Source organism: Thamnophis elegans, chromosome 9 (assembly GCF_009769535.1).
Source record: "Thamnophis elegans isolate rThaEle1 chromosome 9, rThaEle1.pri, whole genome shotgun sequence".
NCBI lineage: Eukaryota > Metazoa > Chordata > Lepidosauria > Squamata > Colubridae > Thamnophis > Thamnophis elegans.
The window spans coordinates 1,125,601-1,146,369 of NC_045549.1; the positions used below are offsets into that span (position 1 = coordinate 1,125,601).

A 20,769-nucleotide genomic window follows, 5' to 3' on the forward strand; every position below is an offset into this window, starting at 1 on the left:
AACCGTTTCCGCACTCAAGGCGGCAGGACCGGATGCCTCCACACACCCCTGCCACCCCCCACCCCCCAAAACATACACCAAGGCATTGTTCTTGCAAACGATTGTGGGTTTTCTCCCTTAATGGAAGTGGTTCCATGAACCTCTAAGAGAGAGTGGGGAAGGATGCCCCCTTGATGACTTGTGGACCTCAACTCCCAGAATTCCTGAGGCAGCCATGTTGGTTTAAGAATTCTGGGAGTTGAAGTCCTGTGATTGGTAGACTTCAACTCCCAGAACTGTATGGCTGGTTCGGGAATTCTGGGAGTTGAGGTCCACAAGCCACAATTCCCCTCCCTCTAAGGGCTCCCATCTCTGCCCTCCCCCCTTGTCTCTTATGCAGGAGATGCTCTTTTCCACAGGACGCCCGCGGGCGCCGGGATGGCAGAGCAGGGCCAGCACCGTCTTGCCGCGCCACCTCCGACCGCCGGGGGCCGCTGTGGGGGAGAGGGGGGGGAAGAGGAGGAGGGGGCGGCGTTGGCGTTCCAACCGCTTCCGCCTGTGCCGGAAGTGCCGGGCGGGGCCATCGCCGCCAGCCGCCGGGTGAGGCGCGGGAGGGGGGAGGGGGCGACGATGTGGTTCATGTACGCGCTGAGCTGGCTCGCGCTCCTCATCCAGGCCGCCTTCGTCACCCTCGGCATCGGTGAGCCACCCCCGCCCCGCCCCGCGACCCCCGCCCCGCCCCGGACCCTCGGCTCCCCCCCCCCCGCCCTCAGCGCGATGGTCCCGCCCGCCCGACGTGGCGTCGCCCCCTCCTGGCCGGAGTCTCCGCCTCCAAGCGCAGCCTAACTGCCCCGCCCCCCTCGACCCCCCGCCCCCCCCGGGATGGTTCATGGGTGGGGAGGGGGGCACTTTGGAGGCAGCTGCGCCCAAGGATAGAAGGCAGGCAGGCAGGCAGGGTGGTCTACCTGGCAGGGAGGTTGTTAGGGAGAGAGAAGGAGGGAGGATTCTCCTGGCTTCTCTCTCTTTCTTTCTTTCCTTCTTTCTTTTACTTTCTTTCTTTTACTTTCTTTCTTTCCTAACTTTACTTCCTTCCTTCTTTCTCTCTTTCCTTTTCCTTTCTTTCCTTCTTTCTTTTACTTTCATCTTTTATTTTCTTTCTTTTACTTCTTTCTCTCTCTCTCTCTTTCCTTCTTTCTTTCCTTTCTTCCCTTCTTTGCTTCCTCTCTCTCTCTCTCCCTTTCTCTTTCTTTCCTTCTTTTACTTTCTTTTCCTTTCTTTCCTGACTTTACTTCCTTCCTTCTTTCTTTCTCTCCCTTTCCTTCCTTCCTTTCCTTCTTTTCCTTTCTTTCCTGACTTTACTTCCTTCTTTCTTTCCTTCTTTCTTTTACTTTCTTTCTTTTACTTTCTTTCTTTTACTTTCTTTCCTAACTTTACTATCTTCCTTCTTTCTCTTTCTTTCCTTCTTTTTTTCCTTTCTTCCCTTCTTTGCTTCCTCTCTCTCCCTTTCTCTTTCTTTCACTTTCTTTCTTTTACTTTCTTTCTTTCCTAACTTTACTTCCTTCCTTCTTTCTCTCTTTCCTTTTACTTTCATCTTTTATTTTCTTTCTTTTACTTCTTTCTCTCTCTCTCTCTCTTTCCTTCTTTCTTTCCTTTCTTCCCTTCTTTGCTTCCTCCTCTCTCTCTCTCTTCTCTCCCTTTCTCATTTCTTTCTTCCTTCTTTTACTTTCTTTTCCTTTCTTTCCTGACTTTACTTCCTTCCTTCTTTCTTTCTCTCCCTTTCCTTCCTTCCTTTCCTTCTTTTCCTTTCTTTCCTGACTTTACTTCCTTCTTTCTTTCTTTCTTTTACTTTCTTTCTTTTACTTTCTTTCTTTCCTAACTTTTCTTCCTTCTTTCTTTCTTTTCCTTTCTTTCTTTCCTGACTTTACTTCCTTCTTTGCTTCCCCTCTCTCACACCACACACACAAACACCTACCTACACTTATTTATGTAGTCAATTTAAAGGCCGCCAATCTCTTTCTCCAGAGAGACGCTGGGTGGCTTTCATCAGAAATAGAAATATACATTTAAAAAATTACAAGTGTAGAAACGTTTAAAGTTACAGGAATTTTTTTCCGGGTTCTTGTAATATTATAGATACAGAGCTATAGTTATGTAACAATAGGTGCTTTATCCTGCCTATTTCCCGTTCCTTCTCTAAATCAGTCATTTATATAATCTATCTATGCCCGTCTTTCTTCACTTTGACAACTTTAAGATGGGTGGACTTCAACTCCCAGAATTCAGAGGGTTGAAGTGAACCATCTTAAAGTTCCCAAGGTTGACAAAACACCTCTCCGTCCGTCTGTCTGTCAGTCTGACTGACTGTCTATCTATCTCTCTGTCTGTCAGTCTGTCTGTCTGTCTATCTATCTATCTATCTATCTATCTATCTATCTATCTATCTATCTATCTATCTATCTCTCTCTCTCTATCTATGTATCTATCTATCTCTATCTATCTGTCTCTCTATCTCTGTCTATCTATCTCTCTGTCTATCTATCTCTATCTGTCTATCTATCTCTCTGTCTATCTATCTATCTATCTATCTCTCTGTCTATCTCTCTCTCTCTCTCTGTCTATCTATCTGTCTGTCTATCTATCTGTCTGTCTGTCTGTCTATCTATCTATCTCTTTATCTATCTCTGTCTATCTATCTATCTCTATCTATCTATCTCTGTCTGTCTGTCTGTCTATCTATCTATCTATCATCTATCTATCTATCTATCTATCTATCTATCTATCTATCTATCTATCTATCTATCTATCTATCTAATCTACCTCTCTGTCTCTCCATCACTCCGTCCACCCTCTCTCTCTCTCCTGCCAATACCAAGGTGGGAAAAGAGACGTCAGGCTGTCAGGGCCTGCCTGGGCTTTGTGCCTGGGGAGAGCCAGGGCCATTCGCTCCTTGCCTCCCGTCCTGCGGCTGAGGTGGGCGCCTGGAGGGAGAGGTGGGCCCTATCGGAGGCTGCCCTCCCTGCCGGTCCAACCAGGGAGGAATTGAGCCTTGGCCTCCCCTGCAGGGACGCTGGTTGTGGTTGGTCAACATGGCAGGGCGGCCTAATGGTTGGGTGTTTCTCCTCTTCCTCCTCCTCCTCAGCGGCCGGATTGTACTACCTGGCGGAGCTGATAGAAGAGTACACAGTGGCCACAAGTCGGATCATCAAGTACATGATCTGGGTAAGCCTCCACCGGCCCCCTTTGCCCCCCTGCAGCTCCCTCCCTCTGGTCTGGGGCGGGGAGGGGGGGGAAAGGGCGCCACCCCCTTTCTTGGCTGCTTTTGGCCACCCCGTCTCCCCCTTCCCTGGGAAAGGTAGTCCTCAACTTACGACCCTTCGTTTAGGCCCTGAAAAAAAGGGGCTTAGGGCCAATTTTCACACTTACGGCCATTCCAACATCAAAATTCAGACCCTTGGCAACTGGCCCACATTTGTGACGGGCGCAGCGTCCCTGGGGGGGGGGGTGTCACGTGATCCCCCTTTGGCCACCTTCGGAGGTGCAGAATCCACGGGGAAGCCAGGCTGCCTTCACAACCGCACTGGTTCAACCGTGTTTCTCAACCTTGGCCACTTGAAGATGTCCGGACTTCAACTCCCAGAATTCCCCAGCCAGCGAATGCTGGCTGGGGAATTCTGGGAGTTGAAGTCCGGACATCTTCAAGTGGCCAAGGTTGAGAAACACTGCCTTAGCAACTGAAAGGTCGTAGAAGAGGGCAAAAAAGTGGACCACCGCCTTGCTTAGCGACGGAAATTTTGGGATCGATGGTGGTCGTATGTGGAGGGCTGCCGGTAATAGTGGGGGACCTCCAGGGGAGCGTTTCTCAACCCCACTGAGATGGGGGGGAATCTTCAGCGGGCAGAAATTTTCTGCGGTTGAAGAACTGAGCTGTCGAGTGAAGATTTTCTCCCCCTCCTTGGCTTTCCACGGGGTCACTTTTCCCACCTCCCCTGTGGGCAGAGGAGGGGAGGAGAGCGGCAGGCGCTGGGCCAGGAGGCTGACCCCCCTCCCCACTGCGCGCCTGGTCTGAGCAGGGCCTGGACTCTTGTGTCCGAAGGCTGGATCACGACCGTTGGGGAGATTTGAGACGTTTCACTGCTCACCATACATGCAGCTTTCGCATTCAGAGCAAGCCAGCTGGGCCAGCGGTCGTGGGGGGCTACCAGCTCCTGTCCACACCCACCCCGGGGGTCTCATCCCCAAAACACTGTTGCGATATGTGGAGCCTCAGACCTTCCCTGCAAAGGAATGGCTCCATTCCCACAAAGCTTCCTCTGGCTGCTTGGGTGAGAAGGTGGCACGATAGGGACGTGGTAGCGTCTTCCAATATTTGAGGGGCTGCCCCAAAGAAAAGGGGGTCCCCCTCTTCTCCCAAGCCCCTGAAGGCAGGACAAGAAGAAGTGACGGGTGGAGACTAATCAAGGAGAGAAGCAAACTAGAAACTAAGGAGGAATTTCCTGACACTGAGGACAGTTGGCCAATGGAACTGCTTGCCACCAGAAAATGTGGGTGCTCCAACAACTGGAGGGTTTTTAAGAAGAGGCTGGACAACCATTTGTTTGAAAGGGCATGGGGTCTCCTGCTTGAGCCAGGGGTTGGACTAGAAGACCTCCAAGGCCCCTTCCTGCTTCTCTTCTGATTGATTAATCAGAGAAGGAGAGTTAGGAAGAAACAGAGGCTCTGTGGAGATTCTCATCCAGTCATGGTTGTCCCCAAAGGTGCTTTTTTCAAGAGGCCCCTGGTTTTTCTATTCTGTTTCTATTTATTAAATTTATAGGCCGCCCCATCCCAGAGGATTCCGGGCGGCTTACAGAAATAAGAATAATAGATTAAAAGCAAATAAAACACAGCAGATTAAAAGAGACGCAACAAGCACCCAATCTAAGTGGGGCTGGACCTCAATCAAGAGGTCAACAGCCCCAGGCCTACCGGAATAGCCAGGTTTTCTTGGAAGATGTTTCACTCCTCCTCCGAGAAGCTTCTTCGGTTCAGCTCTAACCCAGAGCCGAAGAAGCTTCTTGGGATGAGGAGCAAAACTTCTTCAAAGGAAACCGCAATTTCAATTATTTCAATTTTAATGGATTTGTATGCCGCCCGATCCCGGAGGACTCCGGGCGGCTTAGATAAAAACAGTTTAAAAGAGAAGATATTAAAAATTTAAAATATAAGAGAGATTTGGGTGAAGAGAGATTGAGTGGCCTAAGAGCAAGGGGAGAATGGCCTTGGGAGGTAGGGAGAGGAGGCAGCGGAGTCCCCCTTCTGGCTCTGTTCGGATGGAAGGAGAAAAGGGCCCAGTGGCCAGGATGCCACCCTTCCGAGACCTTTGCCCGGATGACCGGAGGCCCCGCCGTGAACCCTTTCTCTCTCCTAGTTCTCCACCGCTGTGCTGGCCGGCCTGTACCTCTTCGAGCACTTCCCGGGCCTCGTGGTGGGCGTGGGGCTTTTCACCAACCTGGTTTACTTCGGACTCCTGCGAACCTTCCCTTTCATCATGCTGACCTCTCCAAATTTCATCCTCTCCTGTGGTGAGTGCCCCCTCCCCTCCCCCCCTGGCCCTGGAGGGTCTTCCACTCGGAGGGTGACTTTGTCCTATTCTGCGGCCGTATCCCCTGCAGCCTTGCTTGAAAGAGATTTGGGGTCCCCCCCACTCATCTCTACCCCCCCCCTAGGAAACGGGTCTCACACTACAGTTCTGATGTTGCTGGTTTACATCGGGGGGTCTCCAAAGTGGGGCCCCTTTAAGACCTGTGGACTTCGACTCCCAGAATTCCCCAGCCAGCGTGGGATTCTGGGAGTTGAAGTCCACGGGTCTTCAAGAGGCCAAAGCGGGGGACACTTGAGGTGGGACTGGGGGATTCTGGGAGTTGAAGTCTAGGAGTCTGAAAGTGACCAGGGTTGGAGAGGGAATCGGCTCTTGATTAATCCTGCAGTCTCTTGATTGAGCCCTAAATCATTGACAGCCTGGATGTTTTGGGTCTCTGTCCCCATAAGGTATATAATTATTCAGAAATATTGATCCCTCAGAGACCACCTGCATCCCCTTCCTTTGTCCCCCTGCCATCCAAATTTATCCCCATATCTATCTACCTACCTATCTACTATCTATCTATCTACTACCTCTCTCTCTCTCTCTCTCTCTCTCTCTCTCCCTTTCTCTTTCTTTTACTTTCTTTCCTAACTTTTCTTCCTTCTTTTTTTCTTTCTTTCCTTTCTTCCCTTCTTTGCTTCCTCTCTCTCCCTTTCTCTTTCTTTCCTTCTTTTACTTTCTTTAACTTTCTTTCCTGACTTTACTTCCTTCCTTCTTTCTCTCTCTTTCCTTCCTTCCTTTACTTCTTTCCTTCCTTCCTTCTTTCTTTCTTTCCTTCTTTCCTTTCTTCCCTTCTTTGCTTCCTCTCTCTCTCTCCCTTTCTCTTTCTTTCTTTCCTTTCTTTTACTTTCTTTCCTAACTACTTCCTTCTTTCTCTCTTTCTTTCCTTCCTTCTTTCTTTCCTTTCTTCGCTTCTTTGCTTCCTCTCTCTCCCTTTCTCTTTCTTTCCTTCTTTTACTTTCTTTAACTTTCTTTCCTGACTTTACTTCCTTCCTTCTTTCTCTCTCTTTCCTTCCTTCCTTTACTTCTTTCCTTCCTTCTTTCTTTCTTTCCTTCTTTTCCTTTCTTTCCTGACTTCCTTCCTTCTTTCTTTCTCTCTCTTTCCTTCCTTTCTTTCCTCTCTCTCTCTCTCTCTCCCCCCTCCCTCCCTCCCTTCTTTTCTACCTCTCTTAAGAGCCATGCTGATACAGTGGTTAGAATGCACTACTGCAGGGCTAACTCATCTGCCCACTGCCAGGAGTTCGATCCTGATCAGCTGACGGTTGACTCAGCTTTCCGAGGGGGGGTCGAATAAGGACCCGGATGGTTGCGGGAAGAGGCTGACTCCGTAGACGGCTTAAAGAGGGCTGTAAAAGCCATGTGAAGCGGCATATAAGGGCCTCAGGGCGGGCGGGGGCTCCCATCCCCTCCGTTTGAGAAATCTCAGCCCGAGTGAAATGAGAGGGTCCTTCTCTGGGCTCTGAGTGATTCCTTGCTTTATTTTGGGCCTCGGTTTCCTTTTCCTTCCCCGCTTTCTCAATCCTGTTTCAGGGATTTTGTAATCTTTCGTTAACACTGGCCACGTTTTGTAAGGTTTCTGGGCTTGGTCCAAGACGTGGGATTAACAGGGAAAGGCTGGGGAGGTGGATAGGACCCAAATTGCATGCTGGGAGTTGAAGTCCAGGAGTCTTAAAGTGGCCAAAGTGGGCCACCACCCTTGCCTTAGACCAGTGGTTCCCAAACTTGGCAACTTTAAGACTTGTGGACTTCAATTCAAGCTCTGCTGGCTGGGGAATTCTGGGAGTTGAAGTCCACAAGTCTTAAAGTGGCCAAATGTTTTGTCGCAATGAGGACTAGGGACCCACTTTAAAAAAAAAAAAAAAAGAAACAGAGAGCAGGAACTCCTTAAAATCTGAAAATTGGGAGGACCCTGGAAGCCTCTTTTCCCACAAACAAAACTTTATCGCGAGGCTTAAGCGTTTGGGGGAGCTGCTGAATTTCTGCCACCGCTGACGGCTTTTCCTGCGACACAGCTCCCCCCCCCGCGGTGTTTGGGTTCTGAGGGGTGTCTCGGGGTCCGCGCTTGCTGACCAAAGCCCCTTCTCTCTTCCCCCCACCCCATTTTGGCAGTGCTGGTTGTGCTGAACCATTACCTGGCCTTTCAATACTTTGCAGAGGAATATTATCCCTTTTCAGAGGTAAGAGGGCTCCGGAGAAGGAGGGAGGGAGGCTGTAAAGCCACGAGACCCTACTGTGTTTTCCTCCCTGGGGTGGGGGGGAGGTCCTCGTCTTAATGGCCACAAGCAAGCCCAAAATTTCCACCGCTAAGCAAGACCGTTACTCATTGAGTCATAATAGCTGATGTCAGGAGCTTCTTTTTTTTTTGGCTCCAGGGTTGTTAAGCGGATCGCTTGAGGTTGTTAAGTGAATCACCCAGTCGTTAAGTGCAACCTGGCTTCCCCTGCTGGTCAGAAGGGCAGGTGCTGCTAAAAGGGGGGCAAAACTCAGCTGAGAAATACTTTGCTTGGCCACAGAAATGTTGGGCTGAAGGCCGGTCGTAAGTCGAGGACTGCCGGTAGCCCCAGGGAGGGGGGGAGTAGTCCTTGGAAGGCAGTCTGGGGTTTCGGCTGCCCCCCCCCCCAATCTTTTACTGGCCAGATTAAGCCACTCGGACGTCCCACCTCCATGGTCTGGTTCCTGAATGTGTCCCTGATGGGATGAACTGGTCCTGGATTCTGGATTGTTTGGGCCTGCAGGGGGCGCTCTGGGGTGGCAGCTGGGAGTTGCTGGGATGGCTGTGGGGGATGAGGGGAGGAACTGGGGCTTGTCTCATGCTCTTTCTCTCTCCCCCCCACCCCACCCGCTTCCTTCAGGTCCTGGCCTACTTCACCTTCTGCCTCTGGCTCATCCCCTTCGCCTTCTTCGTCTCCTTGTCGGCTGGCGAAAACGTCCTGCCTTCCACTGTGCAGCCTGGAGGTCAGTTCTCCAGCCACTCCCCACCCCCCTTGTGCCCAGGGAAGGGGGCAAGGCGACCCCCACGCAGAATTCACACCCAGCACAAAATCTTTGCCTGTCGCTTAGTTCGTGCTGGGTCTCTCCATAAAGAGGGGAGGGGGGGCAGGGGGAGTGCGGCCGTGGGCCGTGATGGCTGAGCTCTTGAGGCGGGGTCCTTGGGGCCCTCTGAGCCGGGCTGTTTTCCTCGCAGACGTCTCCTGGCCCAACTAGGTAGCCTATTCAGTGTTAAAGGGAGTGGGGTTTGCTGGGAGGAGCAGGGGAACTGTGGGGTCCTTGGGGCTCTCTGAGCCGGGCTGTTTTCTCGCAGGCGTCTCCTGGCCCAACTACGTCATCAGTGTTGGAAGGGAGTTGGGGGGTTGTGCAGAGGAGGAAGAGGAGGACTTGAGGGTCCTTGGGGCTCCTCTCGAGACGCTTCATTACCCAGCAAAGGGAAATCAACAGTGTCAGAAGGGGGCAGGATTTGCTCTCTGTTTATGGCCGACATTGGTCGGAATCTGGGGTGCTCCCCTACTGGTTCGCAAATGGGAAAGCGTCTGCCTGTGCGCTCACTTCGCCCCCACGCGCCACCTTCCACGCATGCACACAGCCTTCCACGCATGCGCATTTGGCGAAAGAAGGGGCCCAAATGGCACGCGTAGAGCCGGGGGCGAGTGGGTGGGGCCACCCACGATTTCCCGCTACCGGTTTGTGGAACCTTTCCAAAGCGGTAGAATGCCACCTCTGGCTGGGATGTTCCCGGTCGTTCCTCAATGAGGTTTCTGTTTACTGTTTGATTGAATAGAAAAGAATAATAACAAGAGTTGGAATGGGGTGTAAACGTTGCTTACCTCCACGTGCCTGTGGATGGCCGATTTGTCAAAAGAGTGCCAGTCTCCCAGGAACTCCCTACTGGTTTTGGACTTGGTCTAGGATGGTCACCGTTTCCCAGTTGAAACTGCGGCGGCCTGTGTGTGTTGTGCAGTTGTGAGTTTTCATCACAACGCACGGAGGAGCCAACGGCCTAATCAAGGAACCGGCAACAACGTCCCACCCCTATTTGGCAGGACAATCTGGTATATCAACGGAGGGCAAAACCCACTCCCCTGTCCAGCCCCGAGCCACAAACACAGCCCTCAACTTACGACGGTTCGCTTAATGACCATCCGAAGTTACAACAGCCCCGAAAAAAAAGGGACTTGTGACCATTGGCCACACTTAACAACCGTTGGTCACGTGGTTTCCATTTGGGTGCTCGTATTTATGTCCTGAGGTCCCGTGATCACCTGGCAAGGGAAGTCAACGGAGGGAAGCCAGTTTCGATTAGCAAAAGGAAATTCGTCAGATTTGGGGAGGGGGCAAAAGCTCCACAAATTCCTCACTTGGCAGCCACAATTTTGTCCTCGATTGGGGGGAGGCGTACATCCGAGGACCACCTGTAGAGAAAGGAGGAGCAAAGCCCGCTCCCCCATTCAGCCCTGATACCCTCTGAAGATGTTCTCTTTTAGGGTGCTTGAGGGGCCTTTCCTGGAGCTGGCAGTGGATGGGATGGGTGGGTGGGGGGCCTGGGGGAGGATGGTTTTGAACCCCCCCTGGCTGATTCTCTCTCTGACTGGCCTCCTTTGCCTCCTCAGACGACGTGGTCTCCAGCTACTTCACCAAAGGCAAGCGAGGGAAACGCTCCGGCATCCTTCTGGTCTTCTCCTTCGTCAAGGAAGCCATCTTGCCTAGCCGACAGAAGATGTACTGAGCACCTCCCCTCCAGGAAACCCCCAGATGTTTGTTCTTTCCCCCCTTCCCCTTCTACCGGCCACACGCCTGCCTTCCTCCCCGAAAAGGGGGGACCGTTCTGAGCCTCCGCGTCCCCCTTTGTTCCTTACCTTGGGGTGGAGAAAATGGGAAAGAGCCCCCAGGTGTGTGTGTGTGGGAGGGGAAGAGCTGGGCCTCCCAAGATCCCTCCCTTTCCTGGGGGTGGCTGGGCAAGGGGACGAGGGTGGGGACCTCCCCATCACCCGCCCCTCTCAATGGGGTCCCCGATGAGCTCCTAGGCAGGCAGTCGGGGTAGGAAATGGGGTGGGGGGCGCAACGTTTCCCAAGCTCTCCGCTGCCGGACTTCTTCCAAAGTTTTTGAGAGGAATCTTCCCAGGGCGGAAAAGACCAAGTGGACTTCTTCAGATGTCGCCTTCTTCCGTACCGGCTGACCTGACTGAGCCAGACTGTCCAGCCAGGAACGATCCGGAGTCTTCGTTGTCCTTCCTTCACCGCGCTGGGAGGTTCCCCCCTCCGGGAGGCTGACTCAACTTTCGGTTTTGGTTCTTGTTTTTTTTTTTTTAAAAAAAAAGGGGAACCAGGAAGGATGGTTCTGCGTGGGGGGGGTGTGAAAAGCAAAGCTGCATTTAGCCCAGAAGACTGCTGGCATCTCCCCCCCCCCCCATCTCCCCCCACCAGGACTACAACTGTGGGGTGAAAATCGAACTGTACCAAGACCCCGAGGTTGGGGAAGGAACCAAGATGGCGTGTGTGGGGGGGGGGAGGGAAAATTGCGAGGTTGTGCCTGGAATGCGGGATGCCATGAGTGTCGACTCTGCTCCTTGAGCTCGGCTGCCCCCTGGCTCTCCCTTGGCAATTGCCTGGCTGCCTGGCCCGTCTAGAGACCTCCGGAGGCTCCCAGCTGCCTCGGTGTTCTGGGCGTCTCTTTTAGCACAGAGTCTGCGTTCAATAAAGGTGTTCAATGACAACACAACAAGGAGACAAACTCTCTCCTCCCCTTTTTTCTTCCCGGGTTTTCATTTGGCATCCTTTTTTACACAGGTAGTCCTCGAGTTACGTCCATTCATTTAGTGAACCTTCAAAATTACAACGGTAATAAAAACCCATGGCCCCTTTTCCACACTGAGGACCGTCGCAGCTTCCCCGTGGTCAAAATTCAGGCGCTTGGCAACTGACTCAGATTTATGACGGTCACAGCGTCCTGGGGTGGGTGGGTCACGTGATCCACTTTGCCCACCTTTTGACAAGGAGGGAAGTCAGGTTCACTTAACAACGGTGTTACTAACTGAAACCTCTGAAGCCCTTAATCGCGTTGGCGAGAAAGGAGGGTGAAACGGGGCAAAACTCGCTTGGGAACAGAAATTTTGGGCTCGGTTGTGGCCGTAAGTCGAGGATTACCTGTGTTTCTGGAGCCCTCAATTCCTGCTGTGAATTAAGGACTGACGGACGCAGGGGAGGGACTGCCCTTGCTGCACTTTTATTATTAATATTAATTATTAAATGTTTCTGAGCGTGGCAGAGTCAACCTCGTCAAATGCCTTGTGTAGAGACGGGGCATTTGAGGGGAAGGGCATCCCTGTCCCTTTGCTCTCTCTGGGGCATGGCAGAAAGGGCCTGCCAGGCCTTCCTCCTACGGGCTGGACGATGTGGACAATTCGCTTTGTGCGGGGAGGGTCTCTTTCAGGGACCCCAAGCTCCCCATCCTTGGGGGGCCCAGAACTTCAGTGCTGCAGTAGGCCGAGACGTGGCTCTGGAGGCTGCGGAGGAATACGGGATCCAGGGTGACCCGGAGGCTGAGGGCCATTTGGTCGGTCCACCAGTGCTCCGGCCCCGGGGGCCGCCGGTGCTTCAGGTTAAAGATGGGCACCATCTGGAAATCCCGGGGCACCTCCATGCGGGGTTTCCAAGAGCGGGGGTAGAGGCTCCGTTGAAGGACCTCGTAAGGCAGATCCGGCATGGAGGAGACCCGGCCGATGTTGTCGATCTGGATCACCGGCTCCCCGAAAGGATCTTTGAAGAGGAAGAGGAAGGAGGTGAAGTCGTGCTGCGGCAGCTTCTCGGGCTCCACGCCCAGCCGGATGACTTGCGGCCGGAAGATGGACGTAGCCGGTTCCGACTCCAGGTTGGTGCTGAGATTCCAGGGCTTCTGACGCCGGAACCTGCGTTGCACGCTGAGGACCGAGTCCTCACCCATGAGCAGGGCGCTGAGGGAGGGGATGGGGCTGGCGACCTGGCCGGCCACTTTGCGGAGGGTCAGCGAGTGGCGCTTGACGTACGACAGGCCCAGGACAGTCGGAGTGGGCAGCGGCAGGCCCTTCTTCAGCAGCCAGCTTTCGAAGGCCATCATGTTGCAGAGGTTCAGCTCCCACTGTGGGTAGAAAGGCAAAGGAGGCCGCTGACCCTTTGGCGTAACAGCCCCCTCCCTGACATGAGATGACCCCTACCCTCTTGGCCCTCGGGCCCAGCCACCCAGAGGCATTCACTTGAGACGGGCGGGCCGTAGGAGTGGAACGGAAGGAATCCCTGCAGAATCGGATGGGAGGGTGTGAGTTCTAGTTAGACGTGACAAACAGCAGGGTGTTTTTTTTGGAGGGGGGCAGTCAGGAGATAAGTCAATCATCATTATCTCTTGTTCACTGAACATTTAAAAGTTTATCACAAATATCATTGGTTTTTAATAACATACGTGTTTGTGTGATCGTTATTGTTATATAATTAATCAGAGTACACCTGGAAGGGACCTCAGAGGTCTTCTAGTCCAGCCCCCTGCTCAAGCAGGAGACTCTCTTCCATTCCAGACACATGGCTATCTAATCTCTTCTTAAAAGCCTCCGCAACTTCTGGTGGCAAGCTGTTTCGCTGGTTAATTGTCCTCACTATCATGAAATTTCGGTTCCACCACAAAACCCGCGTAGACTAAAGCGCGCTCGACGAAAGCGCGTACGTGATGTCATCACAGCGCGACGAAAACAGCACGCTGCGATCGGTAAACTTAAAATTAACGCGTAAATCTAAACCTAACCCCCCCAAACCTAACCCTAAGCCTAACCCTAAGCCTAACCCTAAACCTAACCCTATACCTAACCCTTAACCTAACGCTAACTCTTAACCTAACCCTAACGCTTAACGTAACCCTAACCCTAACCCTTAACCTAACCCTAACCCTAAACCTAACCCTTACCTTTATTTGAATCGGCTTGCTTTAAAAGCGCTTTTAAAGCGCCCTTTTTTTTTCCCCCGGTCGTATTTGTCACGCTGCTGCTGACGTCACGTACGCGCTTTAATCGGGCGCGCTTTAGTGGACCGCGGTTTTGACGGGTCACGGAAATTTCTCCTGAATTCCCGGTTGCTTCTCTCTCGGGCGAGTTTCCCTCCACTGTTCCTTGCCTGGCCTTTCTGGTGCTTTGGAGGACAGGATGACCCCCCCCTCTTCCTTGGGGCACACCCCCTGAGATATTGGAAGCCTGCTCTCATGCCCCCCCGTCCCCCATCCCCGGTCCTTCTTCCCATTAGGTTAGCCCTGCCCAGTTCCTGCGATGGGCCTTCGTCCGTTTCCTATCCACGCTGTCCCATCCGTGAACGTAAAGGTGGAAGAGCTACCTGTTCTCTTTGAAGGAACTGCCTTTGCTTCATCTCGCACGCGGCTCTGATGGAGTCCAGTTTGCACATCTGCTGCAGCTGGTGCCTCTTGTCGGCCTTCCACATGGCGTGGGAGAGGCGCCTGGCGTGGGGAGGGAAGGGGACAAATTTGGGGCTCAGTTCTGCTCGTAAGTTTGAGGACTACCTGCGTGCTTATAAATAACTCAAGGGGGTGAGCTGATCCAACGTACTGTCCTCCTTTTATTTTCCTCACCACAATGACCCTGTGAGGTGGGATGAGCCGAGGGAGGGACTGGGCAAAAGTCACCCGGCCGCCTTTCGTAGCTAAGGTGGGATTTGAACTCGCGCTCTGTTGCTTTCTCGCCTGGTGCCTTAAACCACTAAGCCACTAAACCAGTGTTTCTCAACCTTGGTGACTTAAGTCCTGTGAACGTCAACTCCCAGAATCCCCCAGCCAGCATAGCTGGCTGGGGGATTCTGGGAGTTGACGTTCACAGGACTTAAAGTCACCAAGGTTGAGAAACACTGCACTAAACTGTCAGGTTCTGGATTCCAGCCCGTGGACTAGATGACCCCCCCCAAGGCCCTTTCGAAACGGGACATTCCAGCCCTGTGGACCCCTCTGGACTAGATGACCCCCCCCGAGGCCCTTTCGAAACGGGACATGCCGGGGTTTCCCTCCCACCCGAACTCACTTGGCACACGCCCGGTGGCCCCACGTCCTGCACAGATCAATGGGCTTCTGTTTCTCGTGGTCGTAGGCGTGGACGTTCGCCCCGGCGTCGATCAAAACCTGGAGGCACTGCTCCCGCCCCTCACTGGCTGCCTTGTGGAGGGGGGAGACCCCGTTGAAATTCTGCCTGAGAACGAGAAGGGGGTGGGTGGACAAGAGGGGGGGGGTGTTAGGGAAGCCCCAGAGAGGCTGGACAGCGAGAACCTCGGGCCAGCAATGCAGGATTCGGGCTCTGCGGTCCGAGAGGCTGCTGGACACTCAAGAGTTTAGCCAAAGCTTCCCAGGGCCAGGGATGATATTACTGGGGGGGGGGGGGGGCTGGATTGGGGGGGTGTTGGATGATGGATTGCTTCTTTTGCAGTTGTTTCATGAGCCAACTAGGTAACGCCATCAGTGCTGGAAGGTGAGGAGAGTGTTGAGCCAAGATCAAGACCTCGTTGGGTCAAGAAACGCCTGCAAGGAAACCACCAAGTTCAGAGAACACCAAGGACCTCACAGTCGTCGTCCTCCTCTTCCTCCTCCTCCTCCTCCTCCTCCTCCTCCCCCCCACTCCTCCCTGCAAACCCCTCTCCCTTCTAGCACTGATGATGTTCCCTAGTTGGGTCATGAACGTCTGCGAGGAAACCACCAAGCTCAGAGAGCACCAAGGACCCCACAGTTGTCCTCCTCCTCCTCCTCCTCCTCCCCCCCACTCCTCCCTGCAAACCCCTCTCCCTTCTAATACTGAGGATGTTCCCTAGTTGGGTCATGAAACGTCTGCGAGGAAACCACCAAGCTCAGAGAGCACCACGGACCCCACAGTCTTCCTCTCCTCCTCCTCCTCCTCCTCCTCCCTGAAAACCCCTCTCCCTCCTAGCACTGAGGATGTTCCCTAGTTGGGTCCTGAAACGTCTGCAAGAAAACCACCAAGCTCAGAGAGCATCAAGGACCCCACAGTCCTCCACCTCCTCCTCCTCCTCTTCCTCCTCCTCCTCCTCCTCTCCCTTCTAGCCCTGATGATGTTCCCTAGTTGGGTCAAGAAAACCACCCAGCTCAGCCCCAAGGACCCTCCAGTTTGACCCAGAGCTCCAAAGAGTCCCTCCTCCGCAAGCTGCGCTGGCTACCTGTCGATCTCCGGGTGCGCTTCAAGGTGCTACTAGTCACCCATAAAGCCCTCCATGGTAGTGGATCTGGATACTTGAGAGACCGCCTCCTGCCAATCACCTCCCTGCGACCAATTAGATCTCATAGATTGGGCCTCCTCCGAATTCCATCGGCCAGCCAGTGCCGGCTGGCAACTACAAGGAGGAGGGCCTTTTCAGTAGTAGCTCCGACCCTTTGGAACGAGCTCCCCGTGGAGATTCGTACTCTCACCACCGTCCAGGCCTTCCGCACAGCCCTTAAGACCTGGCTAGCCCGTCAGGCCTGGGGACAAAGATAGCCGCCCCTCCCGAATGATGAATGAATGTTGCTCATTATTTTTACTTTATGTGTGTCTACGTCATTGTTTGTATTCCCCTTTCCTGATTTTATGTGAGCCGCCCTGAGTCCCCTCAGGGAAAAGGGCGGCCTATAAATGTTAATAACTCTTAAAACTCTTAAACTCTCCTCTTTATTAGATTACTGAAAAGGTCTCCTGCTTTTGAGCAGGGGGTTGGACTAGAAGACCTCCCGCAGCCCCTTCCAGCTCCATTCTGGCTGAGGGCCAGTTGTCACATCGGCCACTAAATGAACTGGTTGCAAGTGGAGGACTCCCTGGCCAAACCTCCGGGGACGCCCCCCGTCCCCAAGCTTACACGTTGACGTCGGCGCCTTTGCTGAGCAGGTACTGGAGGCACTCCACGGCCATGGCCTTGCTCTCCTGGCCCAGCACCAGGTGGATGGGCCGCCATCCCCGCAGGCTGCCCAGGTTGATGTCCAGGTTGTATTTCTCGATCAGCATCTTCATGCAGTCCAGGCGTCCGTGCAGGGCGGCCGTGTGGAGCATGGAGAAGCCCTGGTGGAGAAAGGCAGCGGGGAGAGACAGACGGACGGTCAGCCAGACTGGGGGGGCCCTTCGAGGGGTTCCCTGTGAAGTACCCGTGTTCGCCCCTGAGGCCAATGTTGAGAAAAAGACACGGACACGAGTCTTCCTCGGGATGAGGCGACCCAGATTGGGGTCTGGTAGCCCCTTTTATTGAGATAGGACAAAGGCAGGAGGGCAATCAGCATGTGATTTAGACAGCCTGTCAAACTACAATTGCTAATCTACTGCTCAGGGAAGTTCTGTCTATGTATGGTCAAATCCTGGGCGTCGTTGGGTAAGGCACATCTAGAGCGAACTATCAGGATGTTATGTTATGGACTATCAGGATGTTATGTTATGAACTATCAGGATGTATGTTATGGACTATCAGGATGTTATGTTATGGACTATCAGGATGTTATGTTATGGACTATCAGTTTTTTCCTGTGTGGTTCAGCGTGGCTGCGCATGCCCTGTATGCACTGGGCCATGGGTGACCGCCACACCTACACAAGGAGTTATGTGACAAGAGTTCCCCCAGCAGAACTGAGGAAGGGGGCTTGCTAGCGCTGCTCCCCCCCCAATGTGGCGTTGTAGGTTTAAAGTTTCTGTCCTTGGGCTGTCAGACTTTTAAACACAACCACAATCACTCCGTGCACCCACGGAAACGAACGGGTCGTTTTTCTTCTTTCCCTGTCTTTTTCCTTTCCACTATCATTTATAATTTCCGTGAGGATGAAGCCAATTTCGTCGTATTTATTTGCACAAGGACAATAAAGGTGTGCTGTAGATTGGGGAGAGGTGGCCACACTCAATGCTGGGACTTTCGTCCTGGCCTCAGCCAAAGGGTTCGGATTAAAAGCACCCCCCCGGTTTCCTATTTTTTAAATTTATGTATTTATTTGTATCCGGACTTGTTTGTTTTTACAAAAAACCTCCGACTGCAACCGACACAACACACCAGAACAGTGTTTCCCAAACTTGGCAACTTGAAGATGTCCGGACTTCAACTCCCAGAATTCCCCAGCCAGGCGAATGCTGGCTGGGGAATTCTGGGAGTGAAGTCCGGACATCTTCAAATTGCCAAGGTTGAGAAACACTGTTCTAGTCGCTAAGCGTTGTTAATCCTGAGAGTTAACCCTCACCCTGTTAAGTGAGAATTTTTTTAATTTTTGCCCCGTTTTACGACTTTTCTTCCATAGTTGTTAAGTGAATCACCGTGGTCGATAAGCTAGTCACCTGGCTGTTAGTGAATCTGGCTTCCCCCCGTTGACTTTGGTGGTCAGAAAACGGTCGCAAAGGGGGACCCCAGGACCGTCATAACTGTGAACCACTTGCCAAGCGCCTGGATTTTGATCGCCTGACCACGGGGATCCCGCAACGGTCGTAACTCTGGAAACCCACCCGTCCCTTTCTCCAGTGCCGTCGTAACTTTGAACGGCCACTAAAGGGACTGTTGTAAGTCGAGGACCACCCACCCCCGATTCAGACGCCTCCTGCCCCTCCTCTCGGGGGGGGGTGTCAGGAGAAAAGCCCCCCCCCCAGGTATCCAAAGTGGGACGGGGGATTTACATTGATATCTGCCTGGTTGGGGGACTCTGCTTTCTGCAGGGTGATCTGGAGCCATTGGGTCTGTCCGGTGCTGGCGGCGTAATGCAAATCCCGGTTCTGTTTAGTGGCGGCTTGTCTTGACGACTGAGGCTTGACGTTGCTACAACACAAGGCAGAGGGGCTGTTGGGTTTCCCCCCCCCCAGCTCTCCCCCTCCTCTCTTTCGCTGGAGGATGGGGGAAGGGCAGAGATTCTGGCAGCCTGGGCGGGTGGGGGGGGGCGCTCAGTCAGGAGGGGGCACCGTTCCCGATGACCCCTCCCCCTTTTGATACCCAGGCAGGAGTTGGCAGTGTGGGGGGGGGGGAGTTGCCTGAAAAGGCGCTTCCAGACCTCCCCCCTCCCCCCCATCGCTTTCTTAAAGAACTTTTGACCAGAATGAAATCAAGCCCATTGTTCAAAAGGCAGGGGGTGGATTGCATGACCTCTGAGGTCCCTTCCAGCTCTTTTCGGGGTTGTGCAATCTGTGAAGCTCCAGCACCCCTCCCGCTTGGCTGTTTCCCTGGTGGGATCCTTTCCTGGGAGACTGGAGGCTTAAAGCCGCCCCCCCCCCGACGAGCCGAGGAGATCTGACCACTCCAGTGACCATCATCCCCAGACACAGGGAAAGGAGGGGGTTGTAGTCCAGGAGCGACTCCTTCCTTCCTCCCCTTGGAGACTCGCCCGGCAGGCGCTGTCCCGGTGCTGAAGGTAGCCTGCGCTGGCCACGGGAGGTTCTGGCGCTGGGGAAGCGGTACGCGGGGAGGGGATGATGGGCCCTGTGGTCCCCCCTCCCGCCCCGCCCCTCCACTGGCCTGAAGGCGACGGCGGTGAGGGCGAGGGAGCTGGAGGGGCCCACGTGGCGCGATCCGCGGGTCCTGGGCCGGCGGCTGCCCGAGCCAGGCGGCTTCCGACCCACCATCGCGGCTAGTGCGGAGCGCGGTCAAGGCGTCGCCCGGCAACCGAGCCTGGCTCAACCCCCGGGACGGACGGAGTTCTCGCGTGGGAGGGGAGGTGAGAGGAGGAGGAGGAAGGAGGGAAGGGAGGCAGAGGAGGAGGAGGAGGGAAAGGAAGGAGGAGGAGGGACGAGGACGGAGAGGAAATAGGAGGAGGAAGACGGGAAAGGGAAGAAGGGAAAAGGGAGAAAGAGGAAGACGGAAGGGAGGAGGAGGAAGAAGGGAAAAGAGAGAGGAAGAGGGGGAGGAATAGAAGAGGAGAAGAAGAGGGAGAAGAAAAAAACGGGAAGGGGAAAGAAGAGGAAAAGGGGGAGGAGAGGGACGAGGACGAGAGGAAATAGGGGAGGAAGACTGGGAAAGGGAATAAGAAGGAAAAGGGAGAAAGAGGAAGACGGATGGGAGGAGGAGAAGAAGGGAAAAGAGGAGGAAGAGGAGGGGAGGAATAGGAAGAGGAAGAAGAGGAGAAGAAGAAAAAAACGGAAGGGGAAAGAAGAGGAGGAAAAGGGGAGGAGGAGGGACGAGGACGAAGAGGAAATAGGAGGAGGAAGACGGGAAAGGGAAGAAGGGAGAAAGAGGAAGACGGATGGGAGGAGGAGGAAAAAGGAAGAAGAGGAGGAAGAAAGGGAGGGGAAGAAGAGGAAGAGGAGGAAGGAGAAGAAGAGGGAGAAGAAGAAAAAGGGGGAAGGGGAAAGAGGAGGAGGAAAAGGAGGGAGGAGGAGGAGAAAGATGGGAAAGGGAAAGAAGGAAAGGGAAGAGGAAGATGTGAGAGGGGGAGAAGGAAGAAGGAGGAGGAATGAGGAAGAGAGAAGGGGAGAAAGAGGAGGAAGGAGAAGAAGAGGAGAAGAAGAAAAAGGGGGAAGAGGAACAAGGAAGAAGAAGGACAAGGAGGAAGAGGTAAGGGGGAAGAAAGTAAAGGGGGGGAGAGGAAGGAGGAAGAGAGAATAGGAAGGAGGAGGAGAGGGACTCGTGAGCAGTCGAAGGCCATGGCAGACGTCCCCATTTCTGTCCGTAAGGCAGGGAGCCCCCCCCTCCCCCCGGGATGTGAGGTTGGGTTCCAATCCCATTAAGTGAGCCTTGAACCTTCCCCCACCGCAGCCTTTGGCGCTTACGAAGTCCGGTGAAGGGCTTGAGTGCGAATTCTGCTGAAACGACGGGAGCTGCCAAGGCCCCAGTTCTGCCCCTTGAACAGGCCGTCCTTGACTACGACCACATTGGCCCTGGACTTTCTGTTGCTAAGCAAGGGGGTTAAGTGAGATGCCTGATTTTAGGACCATTTCCGCCATGGTGCTGTCAATCATTCTAGTCCAGTGTTTCTCAACCTTGGCAACTTGAAGATGTCCGACTTCAACTCCCAGAATTCCCCAGCCAGCAAATGCTGGCTGGGGAATTCTGAGTTGAAGTCCGGACATCTTCAAGTTGCCAAGGTTGAGAAACACTGGACTAGACGCTAAGCGTTGTTAACCCTGAGACTCTGCAACCATCTTCCATCCAGCCCAGCGGCCAAGTTCGGACCATATGACACAGGGACGCTGCGGGAGTCATAAGTGCGAGGACGAGTTCTAAGTCAC

The 20,769-nt window shown here is 53.6% G+C and overlaps 2 protein-coding genes across 2 annotated transcripts; one reads left to right on the plus strand and one right to left on the minus strand.

Moving 5' to 3' along the window:
- Nucleotides 1-545: 545 nt before the first annotated feature.
- TEX261 (testis expressed 261) lies at nucleotides 546-10,903 on the plus strand. The gene is made up of 6 exons (XM_032224613.1): nucleotides 546-679; nucleotides 3,119-3,198; nucleotides 5,387-5,540; nucleotides 7,712-7,779; nucleotides 8,455-8,557; nucleotides 10,207-10,903. The coding sequence occupies exons 1-6, from the start codon at nucleotides 610-612 to the stop codon at nucleotides 10,320-10,322; spliced, it is 591 nt and encodes a 196-aa protein (XP_032080504.1). The 5' UTR covers nucleotides 546-609; the 3' UTR covers nucleotides 10,323-10,903.
- A 2-nt stretch (nucleotides 10,904-10,905) lies between these two features.
- On the minus strand, nucleotides 10,906-19,167 carry ANKRD53 (ankyrin repeat domain 53). The gene is made up of 6 exons (XM_032224298.1): nucleotides 19,061-19,167; nucleotides 18,232-18,370; nucleotides 16,451-16,650; nucleotides 14,638-14,802; nucleotides 13,943-14,063; nucleotides 10,906-12,710 (listed from the first exon to the last, which is right to left on the minus strand). Exons 1-6 carry the CDS (start codon nucleotides 19,165-19,167, stop codon nucleotides 11,973-11,975), a joined length of 1,470 nt encoding a protein of 489 aa, XP_032080189.1. The 3' UTR covers nucleotides 10,906-11,972.
- Between the last annotated feature and the right edge of the window lie 1,602 nt (nucleotides 19,168-20,769).